Below are 27,376 nucleotides of genomic sequence, written 5' to 3' on the forward strand. Positions count from 1 at the left end.
CTTTTCTACTAGTAAAACCAGAAGGATTTAAGTTTACCGCATTAATGACAGCAGCCTTATTAAATAGAAATGTGTCCTAACGCCAAAGAATCCAGGCTGATGTAGAGCACTTACTGGTAACGGGAGGCACTTAGATGTGACTCAGGTGGCTCTGTTTCTGATTGCACTGGAGTGGAATTCGCATGGTGACTCAGAGCATTGCAATGGGGCATGAGCCTCTCTCCAGCCTTTGGTCAAGGCAGAAGACTCACTGCAGTGCAATCATCATGCCTCAGCCAGGAACACACAGTTAATTCCTCTTCCACGTTTTCTACTTATCGTTCACAGTTTCCCAAAGCACACGTGAGTTGGACACTTGGTCCAATTATAGTGTTTCGACTTATGTGTTGGCTCTGAAAATGACACCGAAGTCTAGTTGCAAAAAGAACTTAGTAATTCCTTTCAAATTTATTCATCTAATTTTATGTTTCTGGGAGCTATCCATTCACTGAAGAAAGGAAGAACTTGCTTCATTTGACCCATTTATTTAAGGGCCATTTCTCCCTTATCATCTGAATGCTTCATGTAAACCTTATTAGTTAATATATATAGCATAAAAAATATAGACAGAGGTAAGTAAACCATTTCCTAGTATGACCAATCATAAATATACTCCATTTCCTGAGAAGAATCACTGCTGTTTCCTTATATCTACTTTTATTTGTGACTTTGACACTTAGCATTTGCTAAAGAACTTAGAAACAATATAACAACAGACAACAAATCTGCTGATATAAACAAATAAACAAAAAAACTCCTCATTACACATTATGTTTTTTACATTGGCACGTCTTTTTTATTCTTAAATGCCAAAATACTGTTACTTTACATTATTTGTCATAATAATTTATCTTATTTTCCTTTTTAAACCATGGGATAAATATAGGTATGACTAGAATACCATATATACATATATATATATATATATATGTATACCCTACCAATCTATTCATTTCATTTCAATCATGAATAGTGCTAAAACATCTATTGTTTTACTCAGTAAGTCTGTATCAGCTTTTTCCGGGAAGATTTTTCTGCTTTCCTTACCAGCATTTGGCTCTTCCTCTTTGTACCCTCATGATACTCTATCCTACTCTACTTTGTTACCTGATTTCCTGTCTGTTTCCTTGTCTAGACTATAGGCTGTTTGTTAAGGACCTAGTATTCATGTTTATTTTCTCAGCATCTAGAAAAAAAATGCTTGGCACATAACTGATACTTCAAAAGATTCACTTGGAGAGTAAAGCTATTACTTATTATTATATTCAAGCTAAAACTATTAATCAATGACATTCCAATTATAATCACTTATAAGAAAAAAGTTTTCATCTAAAAACAATAAAACAACATCATTGTCTAATTTGACAAATAACATCATGACAATTCAAGTCAGTGACTATATATAATGATTTCACTTTCTCTGAGTATTTTATAAGGCTTAATTTTTCTCAATATTTTGAATATTATTTGCATCCACTCATAGACATTTCATATACAAAGTATTCAAAATGTTTTTGGCAATTAGATACTAAAAAGAAAATACTAGTGATATTTATATTTCAGGCTCCGGATCTTGATATTCAGAGAAAGGAGGTGTGGTATCGTTTTATATTGCGAATGGAAAGTCAGGAGTCTTGTGAAACGTGATGCAGTTGCTTCCATGATATATTGTCAGACCAATAGGAGATTGTGAAGAGCTTTTATGGACAGTATAAATATTTTGAGCCGTAGGCATCACTACCAGCTGATATTTTCTTTCCTCAGGACCAGCTGTTCAAGAGCATCTCGGACCAGAGCCAGACACAGTTGAGGCTTGGATCTAACTAAAGACCGGCGCAGATTCTTCTGCAGCAATGTCGGTGTTAGAAGAAAGCCGACCATTTGCTCAACAGTTATCCAATGTCTACTTCACAATACTCTCACTTTTCTGTTTTAAGCTTTTTGTGAAAATCAGCCTGGCTATCCTCAGTCATTTCTACATTGTGAAAGGCAACCGCAAGGAAGCGGCAAGGATAGCAGCTGAATTTTATGGAGTAACTCAAGGACAAGGTAAGTTTATGACTACTCTCCTGTTTCAAGTAGAGTTGAACTGGCATTTAATCTGCACTCCAAGAAAACATCACATGTTTTCTTTATGGAAGATTCTGTAAACTGTGAAGGAAAATTCTTGTAACTCACTCCATAGCTTCATGAAAAACAAAATTGTTTTATCTGTCTTAATGTTCAGGTTAAAATCAAGGCACCATTCAAAGAAGATAAATGCAGGCACACTATTAAAATATCTCTTTTCTCTTGAGAAACATTAAAAAACTTAAACACTGCATTTGCCAAGTCATGGTTTGAGAGATTAATTTTAAAGGTAACTGATTATATTTCAATGATTATGTAACATGAGCCAACATTTTAACATTTTGACAGCATTTAAATGAAATATTTAGCTCTATAGATGATCATGGTTTTTAAAGGGAGAGCAGTTAAGATTTTATTTCACACAATTTTATAATTTGATTCAAATTGAATTACCAATATGAATATTTATGGAATGTGGTTTCCTCAAGAGATTGCTATTGCTTTGCTCAGTTGGTGAAAAAGTGATTATTAAAAGATAGGAACATGAATTAACAAATTTCATATGTGTGCAGTCAAGTACATCTGTGTTTTCTTAAAATAAATTGAAATATGGGTGAAATGAAAATAATAACAGACTTCAAAATTTTGGAAAACCAGTTGAAGTAAAAATTATCTAGAGGATAGGATTTAAATGGTCATTTTAATTGCTGATAACATTTCAATGAATTCCTGATTTGAAATGAATCAGCCATGCATGAACATATCTCCAAGGCAATGAAAATATAAAGCATCGAAACCTAGAATCACACAATTAGGAAGAGCACTTTAGGCTTTCTTTCTTAAAATTGAGTTTTCTACATTCTTCAATTTTTGATATAACTCACTTTAAAATCTAGGTTACCTTATTGGTATGTGGAAAGTTGAATGAAAATGCAAAATCTTTTGTGGTACTGAGCTAGACAAGAGCATATTTTCTGAGAAAAAATTGCTCTTGGGAAAAGTACGGAATTTATATACTAACTGAATGTGACAAAACTCTAAATACTATGGAAAGCTCTGATGAGGAAAGTGAAATTTTGAGGACTTAGCAATATTCATTCCTTTATCTGCCAGCCTTACTGCACAACAGCCTTACCTATTTAAAGGTAAAATCCTTACTATGTAGTCCAATGGAAAATAATAAAAAAAATCAAACATAGAAAACTAGGTTTTAAAACAAAACCCTTATTTCTAGATACAAGGTTGAACCAATCAGGAGATCATAAGATAGTAAAATTTATCTACATGAATAGCCTATAGCTCATTACCTCATAGTCAAATCTTGTGTGCTATAAGAATTACCTTACATAAAGCAATGTAATATAGAAGTAGTATGTTTATCTGTTCATACAAGGCAATGGATACTCCTTTTTTGTACATATTTACAAATAAAAAGAGACAGTCTTCCTATCTTTAGACTGACTTGAGTGTATTTTAGCACAGAAGGCACAGGCTGTATAAAATGGCTTCCATGTTCTTTTGGCTTTCATTCAATATTCTACCTTAGGATTGAATCTTAACACTCTAGGATTTTACTCCAAGATGGGATGAAAGATATTAATCAGTATTCCTTAACAGAAAACACATTTCCTGGAAATATAAAATGGAAACAAAATTCTAGAAAGCTTTGTATCATTTTTAATGTTAAATTTATTTAACAAAACTCTTTGAAATCATACATTAATCTTCAAGTACTCAGCAACAGATATGCATTGCGATTTTTACTCAGTTCAATCATGATGATAATATCTAATTTTACAATAAAATTAAGAAAATAAGTCAGGAAACTTTTATTGTCTTACTACTAATAGAGGAATCTTCCTTGCCAAGGGTATTTACTATTTTCTGTATTTCTTTTTTCAAAACTAGTTAAAGCATTTTAATTTTGTTTGCATCTTATCTTTAGATTGATTGATCAGGCTTAACTATTGCTGTTTAATCCAGCAATTTCCTCCTTCCTTGGGAGTATTATCACCTTGGTTCCACTTTGACTTAACGTTTCTTATTCCTGCTTATAAGGCTGAGCCAGATTGTTCCTTGACACTTTGTGTGTGTGTGTGTGTGTGTGTGTGTGTGTGTGTGTGTGTGTGTGTGTGTGTGTGTGTGTAATTTTCCAAATTCCATGAAGTAAGAGCATTGTGTGTATTTTTCACATCTTTCCTAATTATAGATGACCCTGTTGAAAATAGTACTTTGGTAGACAATGAAAGAATCTGTACTATTGTACAGAAGCTCATTGTATCAGATTCTTGGATGGCATTTTGTCTGTTTTTTTAGACACTGTTTCATCAGACTTGAGACTAATGCATGATTACACACAAGAGGGCTGAGAAGCTAAGTAGCAGCTACAATAGTTTAAAACATTACCTTCTTGATCCATTTACAACTCAAATAAAATTTACATACCTACTTTTTCATCTTGGAAGATGGTTAAACCACCATCATATTGAAGGGACCTATTCTTTATTATGCTATTCAGTATTATTCTTCCCATTAAATGTACTGGTTAGAACCTCTGTATTTCAGAAGTCAAATCTATTTTTAAAGGTAGCACTATACTTTAAGACTGATGGTGAAACTAACAAAAATGGAAAGATGTTTTCAGCTATAATATTCAAAATGTTTTCAGCTGTATTATTAAAGGTACTTTCAGCTGTAATATAACTGTAACAGTGAAGAGAACAAATGAGAATATGGAGGAGAGCATTAACTTGGTGAAGTCATTGCAACTTTCAAGATGTGAACTACTAATAGACCACGGGTTTATCAAGAGCCAGCTTTTCCTGCCTATTAAAGGCAATTCTTTTCAAGTTCAATCTTAGGCTGAAAGAATTCAATAGACCTATCTCCAAGTATGCAGGGTTTCGTGTATGATCACCCTTGACTTTAAGACAATGAAGATACAAGACACAAAAATGACAAATGTGTTTACATTCTCTTTCAGATATACTAAATAACAAATGAATTTCAAGATTGAAAGGGTCAAATTCATGTTTGGACCTTTACAGATATATGCAAAGAAGTAGTAGATGTTCAATTGACCCTGGGAGCAGAGACATGGATTTAGGGATAAATTTGGACTATTCGGAGGTAGATCTGTCTGGTGGAGTGTTTATGTTGTAGAATAGCAATGATAAACTGAGCCTCAATAGGAAAGAATTTGAATAGCAGCTAAGCAATTTGTACTTAACTTTGAAGGCACTAAGACTCATTGAGAGTTTCAGTATTAATAAATTTGAAAAGACATTACAAAACCATAATGTAGTAGATATACAGGTATGGGAACTCTGGAATTGTACAATAGGATCCATAAACCAGTTGAAACCTCACTATAAGATGAACCCTAGACTAGAGGTGCTGGTAAGAATACAGAAGAAGTAAAGAAAAGAAGAAAGAATAAATCTGGTGATGCCTTTAAATAGAATAGCCAGAAGAAACAGTTATTGCCTTGAGGTAAACCATGGTCTTACTATTAGATATTAGTGTATCAATCAGAAGCCACAGAAGCCAATGTGCATCCTGGGAAGATAAACCATTAAATGCTTGATAAATCTGGTATGTCACTAACCTTTTGTTCCCATAAAAGTAGAAACTACTAGAATCTCAATTCTAGTCTTGCATTGTGTGGTTTGTGTATTTTTTTTGGTAGGGAGGGGGCTCCTCCACTTTTTAAATCACTAGCCTCCTGATTATGATTTGGCTCCTCAATAAAAGAAAACGTGCCAGCTTGCAAACCAGAGTGTTTTAGTCCCCCTGAGATTTTACTGCTGGTTGTAAATTAATATATTCACACCCTCAGATAAATCAGTAGTTTGTGTTCTTTGGATTGTAAATCCACTTCAGAGATTTGGATTTGCTCCAGCTTTGCTGATATATCAGGTTTCTGAGAGTGCAAGGCCATGAACATAATTTTGGATTGTAGAAAATCCCTCAAGGTGATGAGTCTCGGTGGATTGTGACTTGAGAAACAGAGAGCTGACATTTGGCCTTCCTTCGGTTTCCTGGCTGAGAACAGAGAACATAGAATGTATGCAAAATCATCTGCTAGAGGATTTATGCTTGTGATTTCATAAGTTTTGTTTTAGGGTTGCCATTCAACAAGAAATTATTTTCATCACAACTAGGCTTAGAACCTGAAAATAGGATACACTATAAATATGCTACCTCAAGTCAATTGGCAAAATAACTTGTCCTTTCAGAGAACAGTACAACCTGGGGGGCCAAGCAACTAAAGTTTGACATAATGTTACATCATTTGTTTCTTCATGAGCACAAGCCATCAGTGGCGGCAATTACTTGTTGTTGTTGTTGTTACCTATTTCTCAGGAACAATTTGTTTTGTGAAGTTGTATTGCTGTTGTGTTGACTGTGAATGAGATTGGGTATGTGAGGAACATTTCTCAAAATCTTCACAATGAAAACATTCAGGAAGTAAATTTGTCAGATAACTTCTTTAAATGGTGTTTGTTATATAAATGTATAAAAAAATACCCTGGATACATTTTGGCCATATTTTCTGTACTTAAGTGAAATAGCTCTATGTAGGAACATTAGAAATAACAATTACTCTTAAAAGACAAAGGATATCACATTATATTTGAAAGTGCTACCATTATTTTTTTAAAGTGGTTCTATTTTGTACAAGCTCTATTATTATCCTCCATGCCTGAACATTTTTTTTTGTAATCCTAAAATAGAAGTGAAGTTGGGGGACAAAGTTCTAAGTTTAGAAATGACTGTCAACTTTTGATGTATGTGTATTTTTCTTCTTTGATTCTTGGAGATAAAGAACTTGACATAGCTGGTGGTAGCTTGGGAGGAATCAGGTTTTTGTAGAAATGTTCCTTTTATAATTTTTTTTTTTGTCCGGCATGGGGCTTGAACTCTGGGCCTGGGCGTTGTCCTTGTGCTCTTCAGCTCAAGGTGAGCCCTCTACCACTTGAGCCACAGTGCCACTTCCGGTTTTCTAGTGGTTTATTGGAGATAAGAGTTTCATGGACTTTCCTGCCTGGGCTGGCTTTGAACTGTGATTCTCACATCTCAACCTCCTGAGTAGCTAGGATTATAGGAGTGAGCCACCAGCGCCTGGCTCCTTTCATTTTTCTTCCTTTAGTTATTCAAACAGTCATTTATTTATTACAGCTTACACAGTGTTAATTTGTATATGTACAATTTCAAAGCTCTGTGCTTGGCATTAAGAATAGAGTATTTCCCAAAGCACAAATTTGTAGGAGAGAGAAAATGACGAAGTAATTTTAAAATATGATAAATGGTATCTCATAAAGCTAAAATGCTATGAGAGATGGAAAGAGTCCTACCTGAGATATTGTTAGATCAAATCTGTACTTCTAAGATAATACATATTTTTCTACTTTGTATTCCTATTTTCCACAATATGTTCTTATCATACACTTTCTAGTTCTCCTTAAAAACATGTTCACTTCTCAGTCTGCTCTTTCTTTCTTTTCTTATGTTCATCCTTTCTTATTTCTATCTCTTTTGCTTTTCTTTTCTGTATTTTTCAGTACTGTGATTTAAACGCAGGGTCTTGCCTTTCAACTTGTTTACTTTGCTGACACTCACCCACTTAAATCATGTCTCTGGTTCTTCATTTTGCTATTTTGGAAATTGAGTCTCCACAGACTTATTTGCCCTGGTTGGCCTTGAACCATGATCCTCTGGATCTTAGCCTCTTAACTAGCTAAGGTTACAGATATGAGGCACAGGTGGCTGGCCACCTGTTATTTCTAAATCATATATCCCTTGCCTAAAGATACACCAACTTTTTTCGACAAAATAATTTATTTTTAGGAAAGGCACATTGTTTATTGATTAGTATTACTTTTTGGGGGGAAAATCAATGACTGTTGATGAAAAATATTCAAAATGATTTGTAGAGTTTGATAGTTGACACTGACAGAGTTTATGAAGTTCTTATATAGTAAGGATGGCAAATCAGTGAAAAATAGATCTTATATGCCTGTTTCTTGTATTATTTATTTTAAAAAATGTTTTTATTTTAAAATGTTGCATTATTAATATATATCTGAATTTAACTCAGTTAAAATAATTCTTAGATAGCATCCTATTTCTCACATAGTGTTTGTGCTGCATGTACATATATATATATATGCTACATATAATATGTAACATTTTAAATAAAAAGAGAATGCTTAGAAAAATGAGCTAAACCATGTATATATTAAAAATTATACATCCATCAAATAGAAAATTATAAGTGGGTATATGCTTAGGAAACCAGAAATGGGAGGCTCAGAATTTGAGGCCAGCTTGGATGAAACATTCGTAAGACTTACTCTCAAGAGAGAAGCATGATACATACATGATCTTTAAACTAACAATAGTACGAAGTATAAATAGATTCTCAATTCAGTCCCGCCTACGAACAAAAAAGAACAAGACCCCACCTTAAATTTATTTTTTCCACCTTGAAGTTAAAGAGAGAGAAAAGGATGGAGCCTCGCTCAAAGAGTAGCAATCATAACCCCAGGTTTAAATCCCAACACCCACTTCTCCAAAAGAATAAAAACAAGAGTGAGGTTTTATAAAACTTACTATGTTAGTATTCAGGAGGGAAAGGAATTGAGGTCAGCCAAGAGTATAAAGCATTTTGCAGAGAAAGAACAATTTAAGTCAGAATATATTTGGTTCCACAGAAGTGGAGATGAAGCCAAGCTGAATATAAATAAAACAAGGGAGAGGGAAGGGGAGAGTTTAGAATATGGAAGCAAATATGCCTGGCTTGAACTAGAACAAAATGTAATAAACGTTAGAGAAAAGGCAGCTAAGCTGGTGCCAAAGGATTTTTGATCTTAAAATCATGCATGCCAAAACACATAGTTCTATTAAGAGTTTCCTAATACCCTTACTGCATCCAGCATGTATTAAAATGTCGTTAGCTAGTGATGGGAGTCATTACCACCGTTAAGAATTTCATACAAACTTCGGTGTAATGAGTTAATATGTCATGACATGAATTTCCTGAACTTCCTGTCAGAGATGATGGAATGCTTTCTCGACGGTGGCTAACTTTGCACGTTCCCAGGGTGGTCCCATAATAGCTCTTTTCTGAAGGATTATTAGCACATTAAGCTCATTTTCTAAACTGGAGGAAGATTATTCCACCGACCTGTCATTGGAAGCAGGCGGTGTATTTAGAATAGCTTTCCCGCCAGAGCTACCTTCAAGAAGACAGAATTAGATCGGGGAAGGGGAGAGAGAAATGGAGGACAGAGAAATAGGAATGAGAGAAAAAAAGAGAGGAGAGGGGAAAAAAGGAAAGTCAAAGGAGGGAAGGAAGGAAAGAGCTGGCTTGGGACTATGTGGAACTTTCGTTATTTCTTCTTTGCCAGATGCACAGGGAGCAAGCATTCACTCCTTCCAGCCTCCTTCCCCGCCCCCCCCCACCACACCCCAGCAATGCTACCTGCAGGTGGTGGGCTTCTTACACTGGAAATGCTCAAATGATACCAAGTTAGGAGGGATAAACGAAAGGTGTAACTAAAAGTTTAGGCTAAAGGTAATATATGTTAGAATGATGCTATTCAGTCCTGCAAGGCCCCATGGGTCTATCTGAGACTAGATAGAAAATCTATTCTCTAAGTATATTTAGGGGTTTTCTGCAATAGGAGGGTATGGGAGATCACTGTTTCCATGGACTTCCTTCTCCTCTTGAACAGTGACTCTATTTCCCCAAATCTTCTTAAGTGGAACATGAGGAAAAATTTTCCTCAAAGCGAGGGATAAATAATGTTTTCAACTAAACTGTGCCCCAGTTATTTAAATATTATTCATGTATGCGCATCATTACGGATCACACACTAAATGCATCATCACTTCACACCCTTTTCCATATACAATACTGACTTTCGATCATCTAGAAATTATAATACTTCACATTTAGGCCTGCCAGGAATGCACATGACTCTGTGAAATGGCTTGGAGGCATTCTTTCTTCTTTAAGCCAGCTAAAATTTCCACGTCACCATTATCTACTGAGTAAAGAAAAGCCTTCAGAAATTCACCTACTACTCCTACTACTGTATGAATTATGGGCAGAGTATAAATAAGCCAAAATTTAATACCAAAATGCCACATATGTTCTTCCATAGAAGTGCTGGCTCACCATAACCATCCAGCGTGCAGCTTGATTTAATTGACAACTGACTATGGTAACATTAAAGTGAAAGTTCTCCCCTTAATATCAACATGCTGGCCCTCTCCTTCTTAAAGAGAATTGGGTGAAGCCTCCACCAGTGGGTGAGAGGAAGCCATTGTTCTTCTAAAAAGGTTGGTTTCAACACACTAGAGCCAGAACTAAATCATTCCTACAGAAGCAGGCATGACACCATGACTCAACTCCTTAGTAACAACTAAGCACATTTTTGATTAACTACTGAGACATAAGAGCACTTTCACTTTCCAAGTTCCTGGAAAATGATCATTTCTAACATCCATCAAGAAAATACAAAAGGAATTTTTAGGATGAAGTGATACACCAAATACATTGCTGAATATGTAAACTCACTGAAAATTTGAACATTATTAATCTGTATCTGTGATGAGCTTGCTCATCTAATAAAAGCTGTGTAGAAGCAAAGCTTTATGACTATTTAAGATTCAACAACAATGATAACAACAACAAAATAAGACGAGTTTGAGTTAGAAAAAGCTCTTTCTGAATGTTAACTACTAAAACAATAGTTACATGCTTAATTGGTATAATATTCCAAAAATATGAGAGAAATGGAAGTCTATTTAAGTAAACTTAGTATTGACCATCCAGTAGAACTGATGTTATTTTTATATTTTTTATTCATAAAGATTAAGTTGCTTCAAATATACAGATTTTAAAAAATTATTTGGGCCACATGTCTTGCCCTTAATTTTGAAAAGAATGTATAAATGATCTGAGATATAGTTCTGTAGGATTATAAGAAATATGACTAATATTAAAGAAGTGTACCCTTTAAGTTTTAAAGTTAAAGACTGAGTTGGGTGCCAGTGGCTCACACATGTAATCCTAGCTACTCAGGAGGTTGAGATCGGAGGATCAGGGTTCAAAACCAGCCAGGGCAGGAAAGTCCATTGAGACTCTGATCTCCAATTAACCACCAGAAAACCAGAAGTGGTCCTGTGGCTTAAGTGGTAGAGCAATAGCCTTGAGCTGAAGAGCTCAGGGACAGGGCCCAAGCCCAGAGTTCAAGCCCCACGACCGACCCCCCACAAAAGTTAGACTGTGGAACACATAATAGAAATTTTATATAACTACTTTACATCTATATATGTTATCTAAATGCTAGTTTTTTAAAGTTTAACTGGTTGTTAATTTAAGTCTAAAAATTGCTTTAAACTTTAAAAAAGAAACATGATTACTAATTTTCTTTTCTTTCTTTTTTTGTCGGTTGTGGGCCTGAACTCTGGGCCTGGTCACTTTCCCTCAGCTCTTCAGCTCAAGGCTAGCGCTCTACCACTTGAGCCACAGTGCCACTTCCGGCTTTTTCTGTTTATGTGGTGCTGAGGAATTGAACCCAGGGCCTCATGAATGCAAGGCAAACACTCTACCACTAAGCCACATCCAGCCCTAGTTTTCTATTTTTTGAAGATGATATATTTAATAAGAAGAAAAAGAATATTTGGTAATTAACTTAATACTCATGAGGCAAATGTAATTCTTGTCAAGTATTTGACTAGAAACTGAAAAGTAACAAGAAGATAAGAAATAATCTTTCAAAACTGTAGGTTATATATGGGCATAAGGATACAGAATAATTTCAGATGTTCATAAAAATACTTCAGTTTCTAATCATGTTTAAATTACTCAGGGCTCTACAATGAATTTGCAAAGTGTCTTTTCAAGTGTTGTGATTTCCAGAACCACTTAGTGCTTTATCAGACCACTGAAGAAGTCTATCTGAAAGTGGCTAAGTCTCTAATCAGAAAATGACTTCCTAACTAGACTATATATTGGAAATGAACTATACAACTTGTGGGGGATAGAGGGGGTTGAGAGGAAAAAAAACTGGGGAAAAATAAGGGTAGAGGTAACATTGTTCATAAAGAAATATACTCATCACAGTGACATATCATTGTAACCCCTGTGTATATCACCTCTATAATAAAAATAAATAAAATAGATAGATGGAAGATAGATGGATGGATGGATGGATAGTTAGATAGACAGATTTCTGTCTTCTCTCTTTAATATGAGTCCATTAAGTGATAAAGAATAAAGAATTTTCACGACAGAAAGTGTGGATGGAGTATTATGGAAAATCAAGAACTTCATCCAAGTGGACTGTCTTATGACTTCTCAAATCTGACAATAGGTGACATTAAAATAGAAATATCCTAATTTAAAAAAATATTCTAGCAAAATAACAATGCTAAAAATAGGTAAATCCTAAGGGCTTTAAAATACATTTGACTTTTTTTTTTATAATTTTATTTATTTATTGTGTTTATGTGGTACCAAGGAATCAAACCCAGGGCCTCATACATGTTAGGCAAGCACTCTACCACTAACGCACATTTCTATACATTTTGTCTTTTATATAAGTTTATCTGATTTGGGGAAAGGAAGGGGGTTCACAGAAACTGCAGGACAAAAGATAAACAAATGCAACAGCAATACTCAACTTGGGGGTGAGGGGAGGGAAGCTGGAGAAAACAAGGGAGGAAGTAACATTGTTCAAAAAGAAATATATTAAAAAAAGAAATATACTCATTACCTGACTTATGTAACTATAACCCCTCTGTACATCATCTTTACTATTATATATAAGTATTTATATATACATGTATATATAAACATACATAATATGTATACGATTTGGTAAAGTATGAGTGAAATCTAGCATCTATCCATCGATTTATCTATCTATTGTATACCAGAAGAGGTATTCGCTGTGCTTTATAAGTTGTAGCTAAAATCACTTAGAGTAAATTACTGAATTTTTGTCATGCCATGTACACTTATTAAGAGAGTCCTTTTAGAAATAAGCAATTGACTAATTTTACAAAGCTATCTTTGTTTTCTAGTGTTTTAAAGACAGCACCTTAGGAAGTGTGTCTGGCTTTTTTTTTTATTCTTTCTGTCGGCCATGGGGCTTGAACTCTATAACTGGGTGCTGTTCCTGAGCTCTTCAGCTGAAGGTGAGCACCCTACCACTTGAGCCACTGCACCACTTCTGGTTTTCTGGTGGTTAATTGGAGATAAGAATCTCATGGACTTTCCTGCCCGGGCTGGCTTTGAACCTCAATTCCTCCTAAGTCAGCCTCCTTGGTAGATTACATGTGTGAGCCACTGGCACCCGGCCTCGACTATTTGTAAATTATCCATCTTCCTGCCTCTGTCTTATCAGTGCTTAGATGCCAGCTATGTCACATCACATGTGGCTTAAAAATAAATCTTTGAACACGCCATTTTCTGTTGATGGGGTGAGGTACTTCGTATGTTGCCTTTCCAGTAAAAGTGTGAGCCTTGTAGACAGAGGAGAAAATGAGGAAGAGCAAGGAATACACATCTTCAATTTCCCAATAATTGGCACTACCAGTGTGATTCCCCAGAAACTTGACATTTTCTGTTCAAAGCTTTGACTTGGCCTGCCCTACCTCACACTTTCTGTGGATAATACACTGCTTTAATTGTATTTCACAATGCTTTTCCACACATGCTACCCCTTTCCATTTTTGTACCTGTCACCACCTAAAACCATGTTATTATACTTCCTCTACAGAGACAAAAAAGTAGACAATTAAAAATATAGGAGAGTCGGCTCAGCATTATTGTTTTACTTAGAGAAGTGTAGAAATGTGAATCTGGATCTTACTAAATTGCTGCTGCTCTTGCTCCTCTTTATCATTTATGAAATTGGCTTTGTTATTTTTTTGATAGTCTAACTAAATTCAGCATCTGCTGAACTATCAAGCTATGCTGTGTGGTACTAATTAAGACCGAGACTATTTAAACTTCCTAGCATAAAGCAGGTACTTTATGAACAGTCAAGGTGAGAAGGAATAGAGACAGAAGCAAATGAGGAATTGAGAAAGTGAAGGTATTCCAATGTGAATCAGTGAATTTTCTAACCACTTTCCATATAGAGTGCTGCTTATTCTAGCCATGTTGGTCCCACAGTTGTGCGCTTAGGTATACTCAAACCAATCTTAAAAAATAGTGACTCTGGAAATTAATCTCAAAATGAACAAATGGCAGAAAATCAACTCTGTCCAGACATTTTGCATATGTCACTATGAGTGTTGTGTCTTTGATCCAAATTCTAGGATTTGTTTCGTTAGCAATGTAGTCAGAATGATAAGTGAACAAGCAAAATTTTACAAGTCTTCATTTTCCCATGTAGATAACTAGATTGTCCATCCATTAGATTATATATAGCATATCAACATGGAAAGAGGGAGAGAGCAGCATGACTGTGACAATGGCAAAAAGGCCCGCAGAACACCTAGGCCTAGAATGGAATGCCAGTGTGACATGTAACCTTGGAGTTGAGGACAGAGTACCTGGGATTCTTAATTTTCTATGCTTAAAAGAATACCTAAAACAAGTACTTTAACAGATATGCGAAAGTTATGGAAAATAGATAAACTTAAATTACCTGAACTGCTATCAGCACCCAAACTTCTGAACACGATGGTTGATTATTGGTGACAAAACTAGAAGTGACAAAACGATGGGGAGGAGAAAGGTGTGTGTAAAATTGTTCTTCCATTAAGTTCTAATCCATGTTGTGTCCAGACCCTCCCTCTGCAGCTGCCTTCTTCCCCAGAAAACAGAAGATTTGGCCAATTTCAATCCTTGTATGACTTTATGACCCTTTTAAAATGTCAAGTTTGTGGTCTGTAGAGAGAAAATAGTGTGTGAACAAAGTGAAAACAGAAAAAGGACTAGGAAGGATCATATTATGAGAACAGCAAACAACATGTTCTGACATAATGTCCAGGGTTTATTAAACATGCTCTTGTAAACTCACTTCATTCTGACACAGACCTTAGGATATATAAGTTGTTGATGATTAGATATGTTTTTTCCCTCCCTTATTTTATATTCACTGGATTAGATTTGCTTATCTATGTTGTTAGGTAGCAAAGTAGTAGATTAGAAAGAGCACTAGGTACTAGGCACTGGTGGCTCATGTCTGTAATTCTAGGCTACTCAGGAGGCTTGAGTTCTAAGAATCATGGTTCAAATCCAGGCCAGGCAAAAAAAGTACAGAAGACTCTAAAAAGCCAGATGTGGAGCTGTGCCTCAAGTGGTAGAGCACTAGCCTTGAGTACTAAAAAAACCCAAACACTTAAGAAAGAAAAGAAAAACTCAAGAATAGTGCCCAGCCACAGAATTCTAGTGCCTGGACAGACAAGAAAAACAAAAAACAAACAAAAAGGAGCACATGTTTTATTTTTTATTTTTATTTTTTGTTTTTTAAAGCACACATTCTTGGTTTGGGTGTTACTTCCTTGTCGATCCTGTGGATGACTATGAGGCTATTGCTAACATTATCTGTCCTCTTTTAATCTTAGTTTCTTTTCTTCTTAGTTTTTTTCCTTAGTTGCTTCTCTCTCTCTCTCTCTCCCTCTCTCTCTCTCTCTCTCTCTCTCTCTCTCTCTCTCTCTCTCTCTCTCTCCTCTCTCTCTCCTCTCTCTCTCTCTCTCTCTCTCTCTCTCTCTCTCTCTCTCTCTCTCTCTCTCTCCTCTCTTTCTCCTCTCTCTCTCTCTCTCTCTGTTCTAGATTAGAACTCAGAACTTCAGGTTTGCTAGGCATCTCTTCTACCACTTGTTTCATAGATCCTAACCTTCAGTCCAAGTTTGTTTTATATATAAAGTAAGGTAGAGCCAGTGAGATTTTAATTTCTGTGTGTGTGTGTGTGTGTGTGTGTGTGTGTGTGTGTGTGTGTGTGTGTGTGTGTGTGTGTGTGTGTGTTTCCTTTCCTCCAGATATTGACACTTTGTTTTCAGCCACCTGGAATCTCAGTTGATAAGCTCCTGGTGTGGAAACAGCTCTGTTTAAAGACAGAGCCCCCAACAGTGTCAGCATCTTTTGTGAGAGCTCTCTTAAACTAGTATGGCCCTTTGCAATGATCTGTTCATCACTAAAGTAAATGATACCTACGTTCACTTCTAGCTTGAGAATGTTGTGTTTCTTTCATGTTCTTTTGCCTTCTGGTGAATCATTTTTATACTAGAGGAGCTTTTAACCCAGACAACCTAACTTACCTTTTGTGACTTTATCACAACTATGACTTCAGCCACCCTACTGCAGAATGTGGAAAATGTACTCCACTGATCTGCCCAGAACAGCTGCTTTGAGTCACCAAGTAACGTGTAGTGGCTGCTATTTCATAGTACTTCCTGTGGTCTTGCAGGGAATCTTTGGTTTACTTACCCCTCAAGGATCACTTGACCATACACTGCGGGCAGTTTTGCTCCTCGGCACTTGGGGAGTAATTTCCCATCTTCCCATGCTCTCTTCACTCCACTGGTCCACTGTTCTGTAAAGATGAAGGGTAACTTCTTAACACAAATGGGAGAACTACAGTCTGTTGCTGCTCTCAGAAGATCTGAGCAGTCAGGGAGAGCAGGGAACCCCAATAATCCTCAGCATGGAATAAAGGGCATCAGGGAAAGTAGAGTCAACTCTTTCTTCTCCATTTCCTGTTAGCTTCTTCCTTAATTTAAAATATACTTTTTGTTTTGGATGAGGATCTTCTTGTGCTGTGACCAGGTAGTAATGGCAGAACTGCTTTGCTTTCCTGTGTTCTTCTGTGTAGAAACTGACCAGAAGAGAAGTTAGTGTGTGTGTGTGTGTGTGTGTGTGTGTGTGTGTGTGTGTGTGTGTGTGTGTGTGTGCGTGTGTGTGTGTGTGTGTGGTTTGAATTGTCCTTTGAAGATGCTTCCAGGTTTATTCTCTGATGTTTGGTATTAGAGACCATGGTGTTGGCACATCACCAATCAATGTGTGAAGAATAACAATAGTAAAAGATGTTTTTCTTCTTAATTTTCTACTAAATTCTTTGCATTTTACAAAAATCTTAGCAATAGATATGTTCTGTCTATAATAACATCTCATTCTCTCATTTGAGAATATAGACACCACTGTTTCAGAGCACCACTGAACAATTTATTCAAGATTCATAAAAAGTTATCTGGGTGCTAGTGGCTCACGCCTATAATCCTAGCTACTCACGTGGCTGAGATCTGAGGATCATGGTTTGAAGCCAGCATAGGCAGAAAAGTCCATGAGATTCTTATCTCTAACCACCCCTAAATGAAATGGAGCTTTGGCTCAAAGTGGTAGAACACTAGCCTTGAGCAAAAAAAGCACAGGGACAGTGCCCAAGACCTGTGTTCAAGCCCCATGACCAAAACAAACAAAAAATCATAGAAAGTATTTGTAAATCAGGTATGTTATGAGAAATTAGTTGTTAAATATGTTTCTGTAATATAGCTGAATTTCTGAGCTTCCTATGATTCTTAGAATCTTTGACTTTCAGATTTAAGGCATCTTACAATTACTAAGGTTGATGCAGTTTTAAAATGCTTTTAAAAGACCTACTGTAGTAGGCAACAACTGTCTTTATGTTCCCAAAACATAGCAACTGGTAGTTACATAATAAATATTAAATAAGTAAATTAATCAATATTATTTTACCACCTATCCATTCATTATGTAACGGAAAATTAATATGTCTCAATGGTTAGAGTTAGGGTAATGCTATATATTTTAAGCCTTGAGAATTAAAATTGAGTTTAATTGTTGTCCTTGTGGATGTAGGGATTATTGTGTTCTTTACAAGACACTACTGCTTTTCAGAATAGTTTAAAATACTCTACTCGAGTGCATATCTTCCTTGGATAAATCATGAAAGATATTTTCATTATTTTTAATAAGTTTTTATTGTGAAATACTGTACAGAGGTGTTACAGTTACATGGGCAAGGTAATGAGTACATTTCTTATCAAGCATTGTTACCTCCTCCTTTGTTTTTCCCCTACCATCCCTTCCCTCCCAGCTCAACAAGTACACTCTCCCCCTCCAGCCTAAATTGTAAAGTTCATTTTTCAACATAGTGTATTGTACATCTCATTGTTACAATGGGTCAACCTGTATCCCTATTTAAACATGTTTTCCCATCCCCTCTCCAAATTATACTGCAAATACATTGAAAACAGGAGTTTTGAGGGCTTTCATTATTTTGAGAATCTTTTTAGCTTTCAGTATTAAACACCTGAGTATGGTAAAATGACAGCTAAAGGAAAATTAGGCTTCCTTATTGAAGCTTCCTCAACATGGGACAAGTACACATTCCTCAGTAGAAGAAGGTCTTTACCTTTTGCTTCATGATATATAATGAAAATCCTTTTGTTGAAACCATATGTTGTTATCTTAAACTATATTTACTGAAGTTTTACATTATGCCTGTAGGTTTTCAAATTCTACCAGATACTAAAGCTGCAAAGACCAAATACATTTCTTTACAAATCCTTGTGTACACATGGTAAACAAATATACTTCCCTATATTCTCTGGGCCTTGCTGGTATATGTGTGGTTTTGAAGTCATTCTATCCATATTTTCTGTCATTGATTCTTTCGGTCCCATATGGCCTTTCCTGATCACACAATTCTAGATATGAGAGGAAATACGGTGCACCACAAAGTTTTTAGGTTTCCCAGCCACCTTTATGTAAGAAGTGAATGGTCATATACAAGCAGTGAAGGCACAAAGGGTACTGTTGGGTAATAATTGCTCTATATTTTTACTAAGATGCTTGTGTTGGGCTTGCCTTCAGACCCTATCTGCCCTCATTCATTATCACTGTACCAACAGATTTCAGTAATCATGTTTAACTAAAATGGAATAAAGAACAAAATGGAACAAGAATGGGGCTCAGAAATTAGTTCTAAGAGTTGCCTTGACTGCCTGTGTGGTAAAGAAGCCTGAAGTGCCCCGGGGGCCTTTGAGAGTGAATTATGGCCATTCCAGATGCTACACTACAAGGGTGGGAATTTGTCACTTCCAGGTAAAAGAGAACATTAGTGTCCTTTGTGATGTCTTCAACTGAAGATTCTGTTTTGTAGTTGGTGAGCCTTTAGTAATTTAAAGAAAATTCAAAAAAAATAAGGATAAGAATCTAACATTTCAAAAAAAGCTGTCCAAAATGGAGAGATTAGGCTGTTCCTTCAAAACAAAGGATTTAAAAGCTAACTCAATTCAGACATTATTTTAGAAGGAAGTTTATCAATGGAACTTCTCTTTTTTCCTTTGGGAAATCATTTTATTGTGGTATAATTTGCAAGCAATAGCATACGTGCACGTTAAGTTAATAGTTTGATGAATTTTGGTACTTACATATATCCATAGGAAATAACCATAGGACATTTTTTTTAATGCAGTCTATATTTGTTGACACTATGGAATCACTGTTTTTGATTGGTTGAGATACTGGAATGGAAATAAAGAAGGTTTCTCATCTTGTATGGAGATACTGAAATATGTGTAGATGAAATAGCATATTGATATTTGCTTCAAAACAATCCTATAGGTATTTGTGGGAGAATGGTTAAATTTTAGATGATGCAAGATAAGCTGCGAGGTAACATTTATTGAAAGTGAATGATAGATACACAGATATGTTTGAAATATTCAATAGTTAAACACGGGAAAGTGCCAACCCTGACCTAGAAGGAATGCCCTTACCTTAACTGTCTTTTTCTGACAGTAGCTTAAGGTTCAAATGTTTATTACTCAGAAATACCCTTGAAGGACTTGAGGAGTGGCTAAAGTGGTAGAGCTATTAGAGCCAGTCTATCTAAATACTAAATACCTCAAAACAAAGAAAGAGGATAGAAGGAAGGAAGGAAAGAAGGAAGGAAGGAAGGAAGGAAGGAAGGAAGGAAGGAAGGAGGGAGGGAGGGAAGTGAGAGAGGGAGGGAGGGAGGGAGGGAGGAAGGGAGGGAGGGAAGATTCTCAAATTTTAATCTGTAGATCACAAATTTATTAACTTACCTAGAGACTATATTTTGGAGACAATGACCTAAGTTTGTGATTGATTATAACAACTAAAGAAATTAAATTTGTGTCTCAGGATGGTTTTGAAATTGTCAGAAGATCATCCCACTTCCTAAATTTGTTCACCCCTAACATGATTATGGAGATTTCTGTCTATATTGCTTCTTAGATTTTAGCTTTCCGAGTTGAATGTGTGAAAGTGAAGATTTCTGTTTTGCAGAAGTTGTTTTGTTTCTTCTCTGGTTTCCAATGCTCCTTTTTGAAACGTTTCCATTTTCGGCATCACTTTCTGATTGAAGATTGGTGACAAGATCAAACATGGCCCCCCGCCAAGTTTTCAGACAAACATGTATCCTTGGAATAAAATAACCTCTTTTGTATCTAATATCCTGCTGAAAATACTTAACATTATTTTAGCCTTTGTAGCAATATCATAAGACCACCCATAAAGTGTCTAAAACATATCTTACATACTTTCTCTAAAACATAATTCAGAGTCCAATATTTCCTAATGGATACAATTTTTATTATTTTTATAGATAATGTTGGGTCAAAACTTCTGCCTATCAGTAGGACCTTATAATACTCTGTAATTTATCTGCTTTGAGGTTTGCATTTATATTAGGAATTATGTGTCCAATTCTGCCATGCTTCTAAAAATTCTATGTACATATTATGAATATAGTTACTCACATTTGAAGATTTCTAGCCCCAAACATTCACATTGGGCATCATTCTTTATGAAAATTTAAATCATACTCAATGTGTAAGAGCTCATTGAGTATTTTCAATCTTCAGTCCCTTTTCTTTTCTTGCTTTCTAGGGAATTATCCAAACCATAGTTTTCTTCAGTTCTCTGCGGTCTTTTTTTTTAAGTAATCATGCTTCCTTTTTCTCTAGTTAAATTTTTTGAAATGGGAAAATGTCCAACTTAGCTTACCTGCAGAGTAGCGCACATCTTAATTATGCAGTTATGCTCACATGGCTTCATTTCTCCATCACTGTAGATTTTTATTTATATCACCAAAGACTATAGAGAAAGCCTTCTTGAATGCCAATGTAAATTACTTTTTAAAATGGTTCTCTTTGGGGTGTCTACGATGGAAGAAGTACACATGTGAACAGATATATAGATTCAGACTCTACAAAATACTTAGTCAAATGAGAAAAATAGAGATAGAAAGGTCATTATTAGATCTAAAATTATATTGAGAACAAAAATAATCTCAGTACGTAAAGTTCTCTGTATTTATTTCTGATAGCAAAAACATAAAGTTTAGAAATCATAAACGAATTAAATTTTCTTCTGAGTAAGCCTATTCATTTTAGACCAAAAATTATTTTTCATTTTGTGGCATCTGCAAATTATCACACTTTTATATATACAAATTTTATATGTAGAAATTAGGAGAAAAAGAGACAGTAATTAGTTGGCTCAAATGTATACACAACTAAATAGGTTAGGCAAATTGCCTGAGCTGAGCTGGCTTTGAGGGGGGTTGGATATTGAGCTTCTGTAGGGAAATATAAAATATCTAAAGCTCATATACTATTTTCATCTAGTTAGCCATAAAAATTGAATCCAAAAAAAGAATATCAACATGTCTCATTTTTCTAGGAAATAAAGCAAAAACATCATTAAATGACTTTCCCTGGCTCATATAAATAGTGGGGTTTGATCATAATGCAAGACAGGGGAAATCTTTTGTATTTGGTGATTTACTCATGGCAAACTTCAGCAATGTAACGTATGTCACAGCAAGCACTAACAAGATAACACGTAGTGACTCATCTTCCTTGTGGGACAGTTTCTTTTCTCCCTAAATTTCTTGTTACAATGACAGTATCCCCATGTTTTGTTTCTAACAACAGTTAGAGCCTTAGAAATAGTGTTTGAAAGATAAATGTAGATAGCAGAATCTGTCACCAACTTTCATCCAGACAGATCTCAATATGTTAATACCCTGTAAGGTGATCACCAGCTCAGTTAATCCTTGGAGCACATCACAGTAAATTCCTGCTTCTGACTCCATCAGGGACTATGTGCCTTCTTCAATGGTACATGCCAGTAAAAATAAATAAATAACAGGAACATGTATTCCCCCTCCCCCTATCTCGTCTCTTTGCATTTTAGGGTGAAAAAGCTCATGCTGGACTTAAATTGTCTGCTGATGTCTTTTGGTTTACAAATGACCTACATAAAAAATCATAATCATGGGCTGTGTCTATATAAATTAGAGGTCTGTGAGTTTTGTTCTGAAGCCAATTCTAAATTTAGATTCTTACAGAATTAAAATATGAGCTGGCTCCCAACTAACCCTAATGCACACATAATATTTCTTTCTGAAGATAAAGGGGAGAAAAGGCTACCTAATTACCGGCCACTACTGAACTTTCCATTTGCAATATTTGGTCTGCAGTCATTATCCATGGATAATTGCATATTTGATTCATGTGTACATTCTTTACATAGGTTTTCATATTTGGAAGACAATGCTTATCTACATTCTATTTCAATCAAGAAAATCATCCTAACCCATGGATCTTTACCTTTTACATCATACAAATAGTTAAAAACTTCTGGCAACAGTGCGTCTTCACTTTAAAAATAGAAAATGCTACCGTATTTCTAGCCCATCCTCCACAAGACAGCTACCAGCTTGGCACTTAGTGTTTCTAAATAGAGTTCAATGTGGAAGGCATTCTGCAGTCAGCACTTAGATACCTTTGTGAAAGTCTTAAGGGAAGGGAAAAGCAGGTAGAAAACCAGATGCTATTACTTCTTCTTGCTAATGCCCTTATACCTAGAAACACTTGGTTTTCAAAGACCAAACTGTTCACCTAACTATGTCTGCAGATACTGCTCTTGAAGGCAACTGCATTAAGCAGATCCTCATGAAAAGAAGGCTAGCCAGTAGAGAGGAAAGTTTTTCCAAAGGAAAAGCTAGCTGGGGTATTCTGACCAGTCAAGGTTAGTAGAGCAGCCATTGCAAATCTGTTGGTGTCTTGACCTGTTAGTTTGCATATACTAACTTTGACCTGTGGCTACTTTCTAGAATGCAAATGAGCAGCATGGCAAAGGATTGCACTATGTTTTCACTATTTAGCATATCAAAACTGCATTTGTTGGTTTATTCTTATGATGGGATACTAAAAATGATGATCAACTTATAACTTCTTTGTTGTTGCTTGCCTGTCTTTCTGTTGCAGCAGGTTCTTCTTAGTCAGTATGGAAACAGAAACAGGCAATTGATTAAGCCAGAGAGGACTATTTATGGGAAGTATGGAAATTTTAAATCATGTAAATTAGACCATCAACAAAGAGGCTGATTTGGGCTACAAAATGAACCGAACAATTTTACTTAAAATGCTCTGACACATAGCTATTAGTTTTAATAATAGAAAATGATGAGGTAGGAAGAATATGCACAATACTGCAAAGGAGCTATGTGAGGAAATTAATTAAACACCTACAACTAGTATAACTTTTACTCGGACACCAATGTGATCCATGGAAGATATAAAGGTTGGACCTGCAGGCTAAGAAGTAAAATAAACGTGCTGCTCATCATCACACTATGTCAGAATTCTAACAGCTGGAATTTGAAGATAATTATTTATTAAAAAATCTGTTTTTCAATACTATATTTGCTAGGGCCAGCACTCAATTCTTTAAAAGATTGTAAAAAGCAACTGGATTGTTTCCTTTCCTCACAAATACATTTCCTTTTTATTATGTTTTAACAATGTAATTAACAGTAAATTGAGAATGCACAAGCATAATTGAACATAGATGATTATATAGAAACAAATAATTGGACAAATATTGTTTGCTTATTTACTATGTGTTAAGCACTGTGCTAGAGGCTGGGAAACATCAATAGGCTGTTGTATACCATTCAAGGTCTTTAATATCCTCGATAAATGTAGACAGATTGTAGAAATAAAGTGAACCATATCACTTCTTAAATAAAGAAGTTACCAGGAATTAATTTGTGTGGCAGGGAAACAAATAAAAGGAAAGAGAAGACATTTACTTAGATGGTTCTCATTTATTTTCAAAGTAGATAGAGACTTTGGAGAAAAACAAAACCATAAAATTATAAATTAAAATTCCATTTTGCTATCTTCTTCATGGTTAGAGTTTAAATATATTGAAATGACAGTAATGGTGAATGTTATGTGCCTTCATTAAAATAAAAGATATCTTAGCAAATTTTTATTTCAACATTTCCTTGTACTGTTAATATGATTGTAAATGCCCCCAGTTCTGTCAGCAATAATTTGATGAATTTATCTTTAGCACATAATTATGTACATTTAAAGAGATAAACATTATATTGATTTCCTAAAACTAAAAGATACTTAAACATTATTTATAGGTGATTAACCATATAAATGATGGTATACAATGAAATATATCATAAAGTGATCATTGAAAATATTACAAAATTATACTTTGTCACAGTGAACATGGGCTGGAGATACCATTTAATGAAAGCAAAACATTAAAATTGATAGGAGTAGTATGTTCTCATCTTGATTTAAAATGTTTGTTAACCAGACATTGGTGATCCACTCCTGTAAACCTAGATACTCAGGAGGCTAAGAGCTGAGGACTGTGGGTCAAAGCAATCCTGGGCAGTAAAGTCCATGAAACTCTTATCTGCGATTAACTCCAAAAAGCCAGAAGTGGAGCTGTGTCTCAAGTGGTAGAATGCTAGCTTTGAGCAGAAAAGCTCAGAGACAGTGTCCAGGTCTGAGTTCAAGCCCAGGACCAACACATTAAAAAAAAGAATGCAAATGAAAAAGAAATGTTTATGATAAAGTTGGAAAGAATATATACTAAAATATTTTGAATGGTTCTATTTGAAAATACTTATTATGAAATTTTGTTTTACTATTTATTTGATGCAAAAATCAAGTCGTGTCTATACAGTAATGCAGATCTTACACTATTTTAAATTTTCAAGTATATATGTTGTTATATGAACTTTTAGAAAATAATATTCCACGATTCTTTTTCTTTAGGAGGCAGGTTTTTCACTTGTTTATCCTGTCTTTGGTACATTTATCATGGCTCCATTAGAGATAAGCAGTCTACTGTGAGGTCTAGGGTTAAAATGAGAATATTATATCATGAAACTTGTATTCAGAAGAACTAAATTGGCTTTCTGTTTTTGTTAGTGATAACTTTGTCAAGTGATTTAATCTCTCTAAAGCTCAATACAAGGAAAATGAATTTATTAAGGTTATGCTTTTTGTTAGACTTTTTTCCTTACTCATTTTAACTCCTGCCACTACTAGAAAATGTAATCATATTAATACTGCTATTTTGTAGATGTGGCATGAGATTTAGCAATTATAAAAAACTTAGCAAGTTATGACAGCAAATCTGTGATACAGTCCTGTCTAAATACACCTTTATCCAAAGCTTTACTACATAGCAATCTGCAGTGCCCTCAAATAATATGAGGCTTTGTATGATCATCCATGAGATTGCACCAGAGTTTGGATCTTGTGATATTCTGAGAGGCATCATAGCCTTTTGTCAGCCTTAGTTTATTTCCTCTGTGCCACAAAAAGAAAGATAAGGAGAGGAAAAGTAAAGGAGAAAAAGAAGGGAAAGGAAAAGGAGAAGAACAAAGAAGGATGCGGGAGAAAGAATACGAAGGAAAGGAAGGAAGCAAGGAAAGAAGGGAAGGAAAGGGAGGGAGGGAGGAGAAGGAAGGAAGGAGAGAAGGAAGGAAGGGAGGGAGGAAAAACCACAATGTATACACAACCAAATATATATATTTTTTAATTCCAAGAGGTTTCAGCCTCTGTATTTGTGACATGGGAAGGCTTCACTCTTAAAGTGCCTACACAATAAGAGAGTTAAGGCCTATAAGAGAAGGGAACTCTTTTATTAAAACTATTACAAGGTGTTTTAGAGGAGGAAGCTTTTGAAACATGGTGAAGATGGAGATCAGAACAAAAATAATCTGGTGGGAGATAATTCTGCAAGTTGACCTGGTCAAAGTATAGGTGGTAGAATATTTGTTTAGCATGTCCATGGCTCCACATTCACCCTTCAGCACAGAAAGAAAAGAAAAAAAAAGATGGATTTATTTACTATCTTTTCCCCCCCACAACTGAGCATCAAACCCAGTGCATGCTAGTTAGCATAATAGGCAAGTGCTCTACCAATTAGCAAAATCCCCAGCCACCCCTGTCCATGCATTCAGTCTTCAGCCCCATCAGGCTGACTAAGATTTTTATCTTTTGTTTTTTGTTTTTTCTTTTCCCTTCCCCAAATTAGAAAAGTGTATCCAGCATTGTTGCCTCCTCCTTTGTTTTTCCCCTACCATCCTGTCCCTCCCACCTCCTCAACCATACCCTCCCTCCCATCCCCCCCAATTGTAATCCCTATATACAATATTTTCACAATAAAAAACTTATTTTAAAAAGTGTATATACAAGATGCAAGGCACCAACATGAAATATAGGCGTTATACCGTGGGGGAGGAACATACAAAGAAACAAAAACATCACATGGTACATTATAAATATGTTCAAAACAATAGCAAGAAGGAAAAAAACCACTTGGGTCCCTATCTTAGGCCTTCTCCTATCTCCACCAGGGCTTTTGCAAAGGCTGACACTGAATACTGGTATACTAGGAAACACAGCAGGCCTCATTCCTCAGGTTTCCTTCTGGTAAACCCACTGTGGAAGTCCATTTTTACCCTCTGTTGCATGTGATTGTCCTAAATGAGACAAAACAGACCAATGTCTACCTTGTTCCTTAAGGTCTTACAAGCTCTTCGTACTTTTTAGGGATGGGAGTAGAGTTGCCTTAGACCTACAGCTTCTTCCTAATACTCAGGACCAATATGAAAAGTCTATATTAGTGGATGTCTACCTTCCTTCCTTGTCTCCCCAACTGTCTTCTCTCTCATCTCTCATCATTTTCATTTGACCTATTCACACTTTGTAGCTTCTTCTCACCCTACTAATGTACCTTCCCCCTACCTGGAGCCTCCCTCTTGACTTAAGCCATCTTCAAGCCACTGCTTGAGAACCAAAATCACAGAGATGCCTCAACAAATTACTGTGTAGCATGAGGAAGAGAATTGAATGCAATCAGGAAAGAACAAAGTTTTTGGTGGGAAATGTGTGACTGAGTCCACTTTCAGTTTTC

At 35.6% G+C, this 27,376-nt stretch overlaps 1 protein-coding gene and 1 long non-coding RNA gene across 3 annotated transcripts in view; one reads left to right on the forward strand and one right to left on the reverse strand.

The window, feature by feature from the left end:
• The first annotated feature begins 1,778 nt into the window (after window positions 1-1,778).
• Asb5 (ankyrin repeat and SOCS box containing 5) overlaps window positions 1,779-27,376 on the forward strand; it is a 43,361-nt gene continuing 17,763 nt past the window's right edge. The window contains exon 1 of one of the 2 annotated variants that reach the window (XM_070016450.1): window positions 1,779-2,088. In XM_070016450.1, coding sequence (XP_069872551.1) covers window positions 1,893-2,088 — 196 coding nt within the window. In that variant the 5' untranslated portion in view covers window positions 1,779-1,892. Of the gene's footprint in view, window positions 2,089-18,981; window positions 19,205-27,376 lie in introns of those variants that run through there. The other variant, XM_070016452.1, reaches the window with a different exon arrangement.
• Window positions 5,909-16,672, reverse strand: LOC138823279 (uncharacterized). Its single transcript, XR_011370775.1, has 3 exons — window positions 16,568-16,672; window positions 14,784-14,841; window positions 5,909-6,153 (listed from the first exon to the last, which is right to left on the reverse strand). It is a non-coding gene; the product is annotated as an uncharacterized lncRNA (long non-coding RNA).

The sequence above is a fragment of the Dipodomys merriami genome, unplaced genomic scaffold, assembly GCF_024711535.1.
Source record: "Dipodomys merriami isolate MVZ:Mamm:240054 unplaced genomic scaffold, mDipMer1.0.p SCAF_12, whole genome shotgun sequence".
Lineage (NCBI taxonomy): Eukaryota > Metazoa > Chordata > Mammalia > Rodentia > Heteromyidae > Dipodomys > Dipodomys merriami.